The sequence below is a fragment of the Hypomesus transpacificus genome, chromosome 19, assembly GCF_021917145.1.
Source record: "Hypomesus transpacificus isolate Combined female chromosome 19, fHypTra1, whole genome shotgun sequence".
In the NCBI taxonomy this organism is placed as follows: Eukaryota; Metazoa; Chordata; class Actinopteri; order Osmeriformes; family Osmeridae; genus Hypomesus; species Hypomesus transpacificus.
Window position 1 is genome coordinate 10,503,392 of NC_061078.1, and position 14,212 is coordinate 10,517,603.

A 14,212-nucleotide genomic window follows, 5' to 3' on the forward strand; every position below is an offset into this window, starting at 1 on the left:
TTAGACCTTCCCTCTCTCTTTCTGCAGTATCATATATTTTCTCTCTCTCTCTCTCTCTCTCTCTCTCTCTCTCTCTCTCTCTCTCTCTCTCTCTCTCTCTCTCTCTCTCTCTCATTCTTCCCCTTTATCTTACTCTCAGTCCGCTTGTTGCCTCCTCTTTCTCTCTGCATGGCTCTCCTTCCTGGGGCAAACCCACCTCCCCCTCCTTTCTCTCCCTGTCTCCTTTCTCTGCTTTCCTCCCCCTTATCTCTCCACGACCCTCTCTCTCTTCCTGTCTCCACCCCCCCCCCCTCCAGGTCAGATAACAGGGATCAGGGTTGGGGAATGGTGTGTTTGGTTTAACAGCAGATCTAGATGATGTAGCAGGGTGCATGACCAAGGAGAGCGAGAGAGAGAGAGAGAGAGAGAGAGAGAGAGAGAGAGAGAGAGAGAGAGAGAGAGAGAGAGAGAGGGAGGGAGAGAGAGAGAGAGAGAGAGAGAGAGGGATTGTCAAGGAGGAATGACACTGACAGACAGTGCTAGTGTTCTAACCTAAGACCATCTTCAAGCTCAGGGTCAGAGTCAGGGTCAGGGTCGGAGTTAGGATTTGCCGACAGCAGCACTTTCCCTCGACACACAGGGTGAACACATTAGCAATCTGGGAAACAGCTTTATGTTCTGCCCAGAGACTGCATGTCCGTTATAAACTACCATCAATAAAACGACAATACTGTACGTAATAGCAAACTGATCTCCATTCACCCGTGTCTATCCATCGACTGGCTCCTGCCAAGTATCTTCTCTTACATCCCTCCTCTTGCTTTCTTAGTCTCTCTCCTCATCCCCTGTTCCTGAAGGGGCAGGGCTACACAGCACTATAAATAAATATGATGATGGCTGAACAGGAAGTACTGGTCTGACCCTTGTTACCTCCCTGGCCAATTAAAACATAGAGTTCCCAGGTCTGCCAAGTCCCTGCTTGTATTATGTGCAGTTTAGAAAGAGAGAGGAGAAATAGATGAAGGGAGAGAGGGAGATAGTGTGTTTGCCAGTGTGTGTGTGTGTGTGTGTGTGTGTGTGTGTGTGTGTGTGTGTGTGTGTGTGTGCGTGGGAGTACCTGACACCTGCCACTGACACACAGATCGGTCTCATAGGGTCCACAGGGCGTGCCATCCATCACTCTCTCTGCCACCAGGACGGGGGCATCTCTGCCCACAGGGCTACAGAACAGAGCACAAGGCTTCTCTGCACACACACGCACACACACACACACACGAGTATGAGTTCAATGGCGTTCTGACTTCACCCATTGTAATGCACTACAGAGACTGAAATTCATTGTTAATAATGAGCTAGTAAGAGTGAAGAGAGTCTCTGTTTTCAGCACCTAAAATGACGTGTCTCTGTGTGTGAGTGTGTGCCTGTGTGTTACTCACCATCGTTCATAACAGCAGTCCACACTCCACTCTTCCTCTTGCTGCCGTGGCGGTCATAAGACAGACACTGCTGGTCCCTGAAACTGGGGGTCCCCTTGGGGCAGGGGGGGCCTTCACACACCTTGTGCTCCACGCTGGCCCTCTGGCAGTGTCTGCCCCCCGGACCAGGCCTGCAGATACACACAAAACCGTCTATCAACACAAACATACACATACATACATACATACATACATATACACACACACGCACGCACACAAATTCCACACCCGTGACCTACGGTGGGTTGTCACATTTCCTCTGCCTGAACTGAGCTCCGGTCCTGCAGGTTCTACTGCACATGCTCCATTGGCTCCACGGGCTCCAGTCCCCGTCCACGTGCTGAGGGATGGGCGTCTTGCTCACACACTCCCCTGCCCTGCACCACTGACACAAACACACAGACGCACACACACAAATACACACGCACACACACAAATATACCCACACACACACACAGAGATACACACACACACATAAATACACACCCAGATACACACAGCATTGTGTAAAATGTACACATTTCAAATGAATGCAAGCTGGATAGCCAGAATAACAGACAGACAGACAGACAGACAGACAGACAGACAGACAGACAGACAGACAGACAGACAGACAGACAGACAGACAGAGCACAGGAGCCCTACCTTGTCTGCTCCACACTCTGTCCCATCCAGAGGAGGGTCCAGCTTGGTCTTGCAGGATGCATCGCCCTCCACCAGACACCAAAGACCAGCACACATCAGGTGCTGAAACACACGTCAAAGGATTCACACACATTCACACGCATGCAGGCAGGTACACACCCACTGACACACCTAGTGCCGGAACCAAACGATATGATGATCATCCATCCATTCGTCCATCTGTCTGCCTGTCTGCCTGACATCCGATCACAGAGCACAAAGCAGTGCCAGATGGAACGAGGGTCTAGTAGGACTCACTAAACCTCCACCTGGCCCTGGAATCTCTGGCACAACCACAAGAAAACATAAAAGATAACACAAGTCCCCACTGTCTAGAAGTGTCCATGCGCGAGGAGTTCTGTTTGAAGTTATATGCCGTGTGACCGCTCACAGTCACACTGCCATTAAGCTCGTTCGGAAGCTCTGTGTGTGTGTGTGTGTGTGTGTGTGTGTGCGTGAGCTTTTGTATGCTTGTGTGCGTCTGGGGTTTCTAGAGAAGGGTAATGTGTTCATAATGGTGTGTGTTATCCTGCTAGCAGGAGATGTGGTGGCTGGCTGCTTCAAGGCAGGGTTTTGACAGTGGGCTGCAGCAGCAGCAGTCTGGCCCCCGCCTGCTAACGCTCTGTATTTATCCCTGCACACTACATAAAGCTGTCTGTCAGCAGGACAGCCAAGGAGGCAGATCGTGTTCTCTACGTGTGGGTCTGTCCGTCTGTCCGTCTGTCTGACTGATTGTAGTGCTTGAGTGCGTGACGGTTTTCATTTCGTCGCCGAAAACGATCCATCATCCTATAAAACGACATTATCTCCATGTGGATCAAGCTGAGCTTTGCTTTTTTTGACAGCTTCACCGCACGCGCACAGTCGAAACACTGCGCACCATGTTTCCCTGTCCACCTGTCATATTTCTGCCACGGTTTTCTTCATGGGTTTATTTGGATCTTTTTCATCGTCTCTTCTTCTTCCTCGGGGGAAGGAGGGCTGTTCCAGACCATTTGTGGTGTGAATGACCGCAGATGTGTGTGTGTGTCTTTTTGGATGAGTGTGACTGGGGGTTTCCACGGCGAGGGTCAGGGCCTGTGAAGAACCAAACAGCAACATCGCACTCATTTACCCAGAATAACTCCCTATTCTCTGGGGCTCCTCTCCTCTCTCCATCCACTGGAAAGGTGGTCACACCTCTCTCCAGCATTCCAGTTGACGTTTTCTAAACGCACTTGGGCTAAGGAGGATGGTTCCTGTGCCCTCATTACTGGGACACGTGGGCTGGGTTAGCAGCCAATCTTTCATGCAGCACTGTAGAGGCATGTCACAGTTGCTGTTGGAAGCTCCTATTTCTGAAAAAAGGTTACTATTTATCGACATGCTCACACAGTCTACACACACACACACACACGCCCACACAGACAGGCACACACGATGGGTCTTACCTCCATGTTGCTGCAGAAGGTGGCGTTGGTTCCAAACAGGATCTGACACTGTTCGTCAGCGCTGTAGTGCATGCCTGGCAGCTTGGGGGGCAGTCGCACCTGGTAGCGACTCCTCGTGTCTGTGTGCAGCAGGCATGTGCTGGCTTTAGACCTGGGTGACAGTGAAACAAACACACACACACACAATGAACATACTAGATATCATAAGGGTGATATTGACCATTGATTCAGATTATCATACAGTTCTGTACAGAGAGCTTATGTGTTTGGGTCAGCTGGCGGAATGAGCCAGGCTGAGATTCAGGTGATGGAGACATTGGTCTTGTCCAGTGTGATGTGTGTGTTTCTAACCAGTATCAACCCAGCTAGCACCAAGCCCTGCAGCTCAGCTGGAAGCCTTTATCTCAGAGAGCCACACAGAACATGCACAGCTGAGAACAAACCCAGAGACACACACACACACATTTTTTCTCACAGAAGAGCTACATCCCCCACAAGCATAGCTAATCCAGAGTACACAATCTCCCCAGCCCTCCTCCTTCCTCCCTTCACAGCCCCCCCTCCCTCCCTCCCCAGCCCCCCTCCTCCCTCACTCCCAGCCCTCCTCCTCCCTCCCTTCCCAGCCCCCCCCCCTCCTCCCTCCCTCCCCAGCCCGCCTCCTCCTCCCTCACTCCCAGCCCTCCTCCCTTACCTCCCTCCCTCCCCAGCCCCCCTCCTCCCTCCCTCCCCAGCCCGCCTCCTGCCTCCCTCACTCCCAGCCCTCCTCCCTCCCTCCCTCCCTCCCCAGCCCCCCTCCTCCCTCCCTCCCCAGCCCGCCTCCTGCCTCCCTCCCCAGCCCTCCTCCCTCCCTCCCTCCCCAGCCCCCCTCCTCCCTCCCTCCCCAGCCCTCCTCCTCCCTCACTCCCCAGCCCCCCTCCTCCCTCCCTCCCCAGCCCTCCTCCTCCCTCACTCCCAGCCCTCCTCCCTCCCTTCCCAGCCCCCCCCCTCCTCCCTCCCTCCCCAGCCCTCCTCCTCCCTCACTCCCAGCCCTCCTCCCTCCCTCCCTCCCTCCCCAGCCCCCCTCCTCCCTCCCTCCCCAGCCCTCCTCCTCCCTCACTCCCAGCCCTCCTCCCTCCCTCCCTCCCTCCCTCCCCAGCCCCCCTCCTCCCTCCCTCCCCAGCCCGCCTCCTGCCTCCCTCCCCAGCCCTCCTCCCTCCCTCCCTCCCCAGCCCCCCTCCTCCCTCCCTCCCCAGCCCTCCTCCTCCCTCACTCCCCAGCCCCCCTCCTCCCTCCCTCCCCAGCCCTCCTCCTCCCTCACTCCCAGCCCTCCTCCCTCCCTTCCCAGCCCCCCCCCTCCTCCCTCCCTCCCCAGCCCTCCTCCTCCCTCACTCCCAGCCCTCCTCCCTCCCTCCCTCCCTCCCTCCCTCCCTCCCCAGCCCCCCTCCTCCCTCCCTCCCCAGCCCGCCTCCTGCCTCCCTCACTCCCAGCCCTCCTCCCTCCCTCCCTCCCTCCCCAGCCCCCCTCCCTCCCTCCCTCCCCAGCCCCCCTCCTCCCTCCCTCCCCAGCCCTCCTCCTCCCTCACTCCCAGCCCTTCTCCCAGCCAGACAACAGGAGCCCTGTGGCCGTTACCTCAGGCAGCATGTTGGGTGGATCCTACACAGCCGTATCCATTCCTGAGCTACAGTTCTAAAGGAACATCATTCTGGCTTTATGTCTCTTCTAACTCAAACAAGCAGCCCTGTATCCGTGCAGGCCCTGGGACAGCACAGTGACCGTACCAAGATCGCCCAGCCTGGTGGACCAGCACCAGGTCAGGGTCGCAGGACTTGGTGTTCACCATATCAATGGGTCAATGTGATCTCCAGTGAATGGTTAACAAGCAGCAGCCTACGGACCATCCCTGAGATCATCTCTGTTGTTGGGTGGGTGATACATGTATTGATTATGAGACAGACGACATTGAATTTGATTAAAAGTTCTGACTGCATAGAGTGGTGGGACTAAGTATCCACTGTCTATCCCCTAGATCGGCCATTTCCTCTGCAGGGTTCACAAGTTCATGTCAGCACAGATATTCACAACAAGCGTCAATCTTCAAAGTCTCTGTGAGGAACTCAGTCATTTATTGAAGTCAATAGAATAAATAACAACCACAAGGCATGAGAGGGTGTGTGTACAGTACGTGTAAGTGTGTGTGTGTGTGCATGCACGTTTGCATCTATGTGTTGCCACTTTCAAAGAACTCCACGGAAACAACTCATAATGCAGGCGTACAGTCAGGAAGTGGAAAATGTAGCAGGGTTCAGCCCATCAGACTGAGGCACATGTTCCACCCTCAAAGACTCTACAGGCCACCATAGACTGTCTGCCTGACTGAACACTCATGGATACCAGGCTCCCTAAGCTGCTGTCACATGGTACACTTAGCAGGCTGACGCTGTGAGGGTGTATGTGGTTGTGTGTGTGTGTGTGTGTGTGCGTGCGTGTGTGAATTCTCACCTGAGGAAGTTCTCCAGATCGTCACGACTGCACGAGGACCAGGATAGGTCACTAGGATTCCTGCCCTTCACCCATTCGCCAGACATGATGTGGGAGTGGCCTGTGCAAGTGGCATGGTCATCGTCATGGCTCATACCCATACTGAGGAAAAGATGATACACACACACAGACACACACACACACACACACACACACACACATACATACACACACACACATTTAATTTAAAAATAAATATATCTAGGACAGAAACACAAACCCCCTATCTGACAACAAACACTGCTGCATACCTCAGAACACTTTTTAGTACTTCACACACCTGCAACCGATCCCAACACACCTGTAACACATTCACTAGAAGAGGTCACTGCCTCAGGGGCTTCAACGGGAAGGGATCTTCCACTCACTGGGCGTGTGTTAGGGAGTGTGTGTATGAGTGGGACCGTGCCTGTGTCTATGTGTACGGCCTGTTCACTTGTGGAGATGTTGGTGCATGTCCGTGTGTGCATGCAAGTGTGTGTCTGTGCGTGTGTGCATGTGCATGCAGAGCAGGGCAGAGAGAGAACAAGAGCTGAGATGTTGAAACAGAGAGGATTGTGCTCGGAGAGGTGCTGTGTGTGTTTCCTCTAAAGCCGTGACCTACATTTGCAAATTAAAAACAACAAGCCAGCTCAAACTCCAGGCAGCGACTCAGAAACTAATAAAAAGCACTGAGTGGACTCCCAGTGTCCAGGCTTTGTTCCCAGCTATAATGAAAGCAATATCAAATTACATATCAAGACCCATGTAACGCCATGTACACAGTGAAGACTGAACAGAGGGGAGGAGAGCCCCATGTGTCCAGCCCTGGTGTCTCCTATACAGACTGACTATCTCCTCAACAAGAGGAGAGACCAGCTGCATGATGAGTCCAACTCCAACCTTTCCCCTGCACCACTGAACCTAATACAAGCTTTAGAAAAAGCATTTAGTCCAGCAGCAGCATTAATCCAGAAGGACTTCAGGAGTGTGCATGAGATGCAATCATGAAACAAGTCTCTCTCTTCAGCACAATATCAGCTTCGAACAGAATCAATCTGGTTTCCTGGGAGCGCTGATTGGACTGAGAGTCCCTGGAACCGACAAGTGTGCTGTTGGAGAACGCGTTGTGTGCAGCACTCAATTACATGAGTCAATGTTGACATGCATCCTCCAGAACAAGCTGATCAATATCCACAGACTTTGTGATTAGACAGTCCAAGAGACCGCTTTGTCACTGGGAACTGCTCTGTCACTGCAGACTGCTCTATGATTAGAGAGAGAGAGAGAGAGAGAGAGAGAGAGAGAGAGAGAGAGAGAGAGAGAGAAAGTGTGTGTGTGTGTGGGGGGGGGGGGGGGGTTAGTCTAGTCACAAAGAGACCAATAAGGTGTGAATGCCAGCCGACGCTTTTTTTCTTGTATGAAGCACAGAGAGGAGGGCACCTAAACCCAGCACTTTAATAAGAGTTTCACACACTCAGCACAATGAGGCCTTGTATGTGTGTGTTAGTACGTGTGTGTGTGTGCGTGTGTGTCCAGTGTGGCAGCGCCTCGATAACCACACTCTGTGTTATGGGCAACCGTCTGTCTTGCTCCAGGCCAGCCTGGTATGCTGTGTGTGTGTGTGTGTGTCTACGTGTGCAGAAGCATGGGCACCAGTCAGGTGTGCTCCATGCCAGCTCGTTACCTCTCTCAGCCATTAAAGTAGGGGTCCTGGAACCCTGAGAGAGGCTGCCCGATGCTGCCTGATGAAAACTCTGATAACTCCTGAGGGGCCTGGCAAAACCACAAAGCTGTTGCAAAGGCTAATTCACTCTGGCAGTATTTCCAGTTGAGTTTGGTGTTGGCTCTGCATCCCTGCTCTATCAAAGAGGGCTTTATGTAGTGCTGCTGAAAAATCTGCCTAGCTGTTGCAGACACCTTGCTGCCACAGCAGGAATAAAAACATGGATATTTAGTCAAACATTATGGCGGATTTGACCATAAAAAAATCTTAAGTGCCAGAGAGTATATAATGGTTTGTGTCCAAAACATACAGAAATACGTGGGTCCCAGCTCAGTGGCAATAGGGAATGCCAGGTTGAGACAGACAGACAGACAGGCAGACAGACAGAAAGGCAGGTAGGCAGACTGACAGAAACAGAGACAGACATACTTGTGTCCCAGCTCGTGGGCGATGGTGAAGGCCAGGTTGAGTCCGTTGTCCTCTGCTAGAACACACTTCCTCTTGGAGCTGCAGGTTCCTCCCAGGTAGGCGATTCCTGTGACACAGGTGTGCAGCACATGGGGGGGGGGGGGTCATCTCAACAGGCCGTCATGACGCGCCCCCACCCCCCCCCCCCCCCCAGCAGATCAGGGGAGGGGGAGAGGGAGGCCCACTGGACAGAGAAGGAAGAGCTCAGTACACTGTGCTACAGCATGCTGAGGCTGTGTTAACTCCAGGTCTGATGTAACTGTGCACACAGCCACGAGTGTGACAGCGTAAAGAACAGGAGGGGGGGGGGTGTAGAAGATGTGGGGGGGAAGGACACTACCCCCTGCTATGGATGAGCCACATCCCTGAACACTTTCCAACTTTCATACACGCTTGTAATTTGTCAGATTAAGGCCATGACCGCAGCGCCCCCCCCCCCCCCCCCCCCCCCCCCCCCCCTATCGCTCCACCCCACCCCGAACCCCTCTCGTCCTCCAGATGTTCCCTCCTCTGTCATCCTCTCCCTAACCAGTACACGTAGGGGCTGAGTTCATGTTTTCTCAGCCCCTCCAGGCCAGGAGAATGTCTGTTCAAATCACCCTGGAACAACACACGGGGTGAGCGGCTCCACTCCGGGCTGCTCCTCTTGTTCCGGTGAGGTCTTTCTCATACCTGAGACCAGACACATGCTCCCTGCTGATCAGCCCAGAACCCACTGTTCTATCGAAACGATGCAGTAAAGACAGGCGTTTGATGAGGACAATGACGCGTGACTCTGCAGTGTGAGAATGGTTGGCGGACGCTCTTTCCGTCTTATTGAAACGAGCTGAGCTGAGCATTCTCACCTCGGCCAAACATGTGGTTCTCATCATAGCGGGGTGATATTCCATACTTTAGGCTGGAGTCTAGGATAACGGGACACTCTCATTTCAACACAGTGGTGATGCGTTGATGTGTGGGCTGCTGTAGTATCAAGGTCTACCATAGGCTGTTCAGGGCTCTTCATACTCTGTTTTCGATACCATGTGGAAATGTGTCATGCTACATACAGCTTTCAGTGTCATAAACACATTACAAGCACATAGGAAACCTTTGACAGGGGTTCATGCACCGTGTCAGACGGAACAACACCACTGAGCCCTGAGTCCGTGTTCTGTTGTGCTGTGGGGATGGAAACCAAGCAGATACAGTATGTTATCCCTGGCATACAACAATGTAAAAGATGGGGGTTACTCTGTGATTATATCTGAGCCACAAACAAGTGTCCGAGGATGTTTAAAAACGAATCAATCAGCCAGTCATCCAGGCTTCATGACATCACTGGAGTGTGAGTTACCCCTGTGTGTCTGGCAACACACACGCACCTGCTCTCTGTCAGATCCTGGCTCCTCTCCACACAAGCTCATTTGAATCCAGACAGGCATATATTAAATCACTGACAAGAGAAAAGCAATCAAACCCAGATGGGATTCCTGCAGGAAAGCAGAGAAATCACCCTGGCCTAGATAAAGCGTGATGTAAACCTTCTCTGTGATAAACTGATGAGCTGGCTCCAGTGGGCCAGCTGAGAGACAGATCCAGAACTGGTGAGGACAGAACAGTGATACTGAGCAGCATGAGACAGGGCAGTGGTTATGAGAAACACAAGGTCAAAAACAAGATGATTCTGCAAAAGTGTTCTGACTAGCGATTTGCATACAGACTCACTGGTAACTGGTTGTTATCTAAAATATAGTGGAGGCTACTAACAGAATCAAAGGCCCCAGCAGTTCTTCAGCTCTCCAGGAACTCTGGGAAACTGTGATTAAAGAAGACAGGTGAACAATAATTAGATGAACAATCAAGAGGTTGTTCAGAGAAAAGCCTGGCTTTTTCCAAACTAAAATGAGTCACACACTCTTCACGATAAAACACCCACACAAAAACACGGACATATACACACACACACACATGAAAATGCTCAGTCTCAAAGGCAACTAATCCTCTTGGCTAATTCTGACCCTTAAAGACCAACAGTGGAAATAGAGCAAAGAAGTGGGCTAGTTACACCACTGAATGAGGAATCACATGAATGTAAACTCTGAAACCGTTCAGAATTTGGTCTGTCTGTTGTACAGCCCACTGAAGCATATTCACTGATACACAAGACTTATTTTGTATTTGGCTGTGATTTATTCAACCATATTTACAGATTTCAGACCTAATTGCCACTTAATGAAGCATAAGGTAATAACATTTGGAAAATGTGTGGGTGTGCGTCTGTGTGCGAGTGCACATAATCATTCCCAACCTATAATGACCCGAGTATTCGAGGGGATATTGTGTGTCAGACCAGTTTTACTATTCTGTAGTCTAGTTTAACTGCTTCTCCATCATTTCTTATTCCAGGCATACCTCAGAGGAGAAGCCTTATCTAGCCAACAGTACCAGCACAAAGCAACTGGAAATAAATGAGATACCCTCTCTGTCAATGTTTAGAGATGATCTCCAGATACACACACACACACATACACACACACACACACCATACATACACACACACACCATACATACACAATGACAGATGGGCAGGACAGCTCCCTGAGACCATGAATGAAACAGACCCGAGCAAATGAATACCTAAGAGGGACAAGATATTTACATATTGACGTGCTAAAGTGACGAGCAGACAGGAACCGTGTTAGGATAAATGACAGACTCGAGAGACTCACCACCATTATCTTCCAGGAATGTCAATCTGCTTTGTACAGTGCATACAGTAAATGCAAAGATGTGCTTCAAGGTGCTTTTCCTCTCCAGTGTAGAGGAGCGTGTGATGCAGCTCAGCTTACTGTTGTACAGTAAGTATCCTTCTACCAGCAGGCCTCAGAGGTGAAGCCCCAGTGTATCAGCAGGATGGCTGGGTGGATGGAAACAGATGTTGGCCTGGATTCTTCCATGTTTTACAACCACGCATGCTTAGTCAGAGGCTGCAATTATATGTATAATGTCTATCATCTGCCAGAAGTTTAGGAAAGAATCCTTGACGAGTTTATACAAATAACAACAACCCAAAAAGTTTATTTGGGAGGGTTTCAGGTCCCCTGAGCTCAAATTCAAATGCTTGTTTACGTAAATACTTCCATGGTCCAGTGTGGTAATACAGTAAACATGAACTGTTGCCATGGGTTGATGCAAATGAGATCTGCAGATGAGAGTCACCTCTCCATCTGAACTACTGTGGCTCAGCCTAGACAAGCTCTACCCAGTGACTGGGCCACAGCAACAAGTGGCCAACCAATGACCTAACTACTCCACTGACCTCCACCTGAGGGAGTCTGAGTACTGACTGAACAGTCAACGGACAGTGTTGTCTGAGTGGGAGGCTGACAGCATAATGACGTGATGACCAAACCCACATGCGTAGCAAGCTATGTTTCCTGCTGGCTGAAACAGTCAGTCAGAATATGGAACCTGTGAGGTAAGCATGGCTGCGATTTTTGCAGCATCAAAGATCTGTTGAAGCCAGCACTCTGAGGCCTAAGCCCCAGAACAAAGGGTGCACATAAACAGTTGCGTTCATCACAGTTCAGATTTGACTCAGCGTTTGTAGCTAGCAGGCTGATCAAACAGAGATGTGGTCCTTCACAGAGCTGGCTGCACATCCAGCTAGACAGCCTCAAAAGATGACAAATCCTCAGCAGGGCTCTAAACACACAAGCACTCCCAGGCACACAAGCACGGTTTGTCTAATTATTTATTTTGAGGCAATTAGCCGTTAGAACGTAAAGGGTTTTCCATTGACAGGCAGAATCCTCTCGAGTAGAGTTTACCAGTGCTGACAACACAACGCAGCACCATTCTTTGGGCCCGCGCCACGCCAGCTCTGCAGAACTGGACCGGACCTATTGTTTAGTGAGACACACACACTACCCCTGAGCTGACCCCCCCGCTCGCCCATGACCCACACACACTACCCCTTAGCTGACCCCCCCGCCTCCCCGTGACCCACACACACTTTCACTGGCACAGATACAAACACTTCCTGTATGTGCAAAACACACACACTAACCCACAGACACACACACTACCTGGGCCCTCGCCGGTGTGAATTTGTGCAAATTTCACCTCTCCCTGTAAACAGCTTCTCAATAAAGTCAGCATTGTATCTCCAGTCATCCAGGCCTAAATGACCTGCTCCCCTACTCCCCAGCCCCACCCCTCCCCATTGCCCTTCACATCTCTGGGTCTAATCCAAACACAGGAAACAGGATGATGCTACCACCAGGATATTGCCCCTGTCTCGCCCTCCATCTTTCCCATTCCCTCCCTCCCTCCATCCCACCATGCAGCCAGTAACCAGAGAGAGAGTTAAGCTGGGGCCCGGCTGCTTTGATAGGAGCCAATAGGACAATAAACAGAGGAGCGGAGAGGCACAGCCCCTGAGAAACCAACAGCTGAATCACAACATTGGTTTGGGGCGAAAACGCTGACTCTCACAAGGGACAAACGGGTAGAAGAGAGAGGGGGAGCGAGGGGGGAGCGAGGGGGAGAGAGAGGGGAGACCGGGGAAGAGAGAGAGAGTGCCAGAGAGGGAGCGAGAGAGTGACAGAAATCGGGAGAGAGAAGGAGAGAGAGAGAGAGAGAGAGAGAGAGAGAGAGAGAGAGAGAGAGAGAGAGAGAGAGAGAGAGAGAGAGAGAGAGAGAGAGAGAGAGAGAGAGAGAGAAGAGAGAAGGGGGACAGAGTCATAGGGCCGGGCCTCTTTTTAAGGGCTTGTGATTCTAGCGCACCTTAAAGTGGGTCACACACGTTCAGACACAAAGAGAAGGAGTGTTCTCATTGTAGTGGGCCAGATGATCACATGGGGTTACAGTACTGAGAGGGGAGCGAAGCAGAGAGAGCGGGGCAGGGACCGGCGGAGCGTGACCAGGGTCTGGCACCACCCCTCCGAGCTGGCTCTGTCTGTCACAGTCTCCATGACATCACGGCTGGGTGATAACATGTGATAACGTGCCGGGTGCAGAGACCGGCCGGATTAAGACGCAGGCCGGAGCCAGGGGACCAATAGCACTCCTGGAAACAGCTGACTGGGTCTTGAGGGAACTCTACACAGGAGGACGCTTCCTGTTCCGTCCGCTTACCTCCAGATCTAAGGGCTCTGAACAGTGGGCTCACGGCAGGCTGATTCCATATCATATCACATGAGGAGCAGCCAAACGCACCATCCTCACCGCGCTGACTGGTCCACACACTGGCCAGCCTCTTTCCTCACAGAGGGGAACACAGAGTCACGAGTCCTCCTTCCTGTGGGCTGTCACAGACTCTCACCTCACTGAGCACCATCCCTCTCCAGACCAGTGACCTTCCTCTCCTATGCATCCAATTAAAGTCCGGTAGTTTCCGAGCTCTGGACGCCCGGAGGTGGACAGCTCAGACAGACGGCGTCGGCGATGGGGCGCTCCACCGTGGGAGGGAGGCTGGAACACACGGTACGGGCACAACTCATCACCACACACCACGAGTCAGCGGCAATCTTTATTGCACCGCTGTCCGCATGACGGATTTCTCCCGGGACCCGAGTCCGTATTTACTGTCCGTTAAGAGATCATTTATGTTGATAGGATGACTACATGAAGACTAATAGCTGACAGATAGCTTGGAGGGAGAAGAAACGTCTTCTGTCTGGCTAGCATTCCGAGCTGCCCACCACAGGGACATGTGGAAGGTTCCAGAAGCACCTCGGAGGTGTGTGCTGACATTTGAAAACCCATTTCCTGGTGGTATTTCAGACAGGTTCTCCGTCCCCTCTGAACCCCTGAACACAGGGACGCTCTCGTGCACACACACATCAATAGGCCGGCAGCCGCGGGAGAGTGGAGACAGTCAGGCCTACCTGTGTGAACACACAGGCAGGCCCTGTCAGGACATGCTGGGGTGGAGAGAGAAGCTTCTCAGAAGGCGGGGAGAGACTGAA

The 14,212-nt window shown here is 51.9% G+C and overlaps 1 protein-coding gene across 2 annotated transcripts in view; it reads right to left on the bottom strand.

Annotated features, from left to right (window-relative positions):
• Positions 1-14,212, bottom strand: part of adamts17 (ADAM metallopeptidase with thrombospondin type 1 motif, 17) — a 45,913-nt gene that overhangs the window by 14,520 nt on the left and 17,181 nt on the right. For both annotated transcript variants that reach the window (XM_047041559.1, XM_047041560.1), the window contains exons 8-14: positions 8,220-8,325; positions 6,047-6,187; positions 3,569-3,719; positions 2,100-2,201; positions 1,694-1,839; positions 1,416-1,585; positions 1,097-1,224 (exon numbers count right to left, since the gene is read on the bottom strand). In XM_047041559.1, the coding sequence (XP_046897515.1) occupies positions 1,097-1,224; positions 1,416-1,585; positions 1,694-1,839; positions 2,100-2,201; positions 3,569-3,719; positions 6,047-6,187; positions 8,220-8,325 (944 nt within the window). The remainder of the gene's footprint in view (positions 1-1,096; positions 1,225-1,415; positions 1,586-1,693; positions 1,840-2,099; positions 2,202-3,568; positions 3,720-6,046; positions 6,188-8,219; positions 8,326-14,212) is intronic.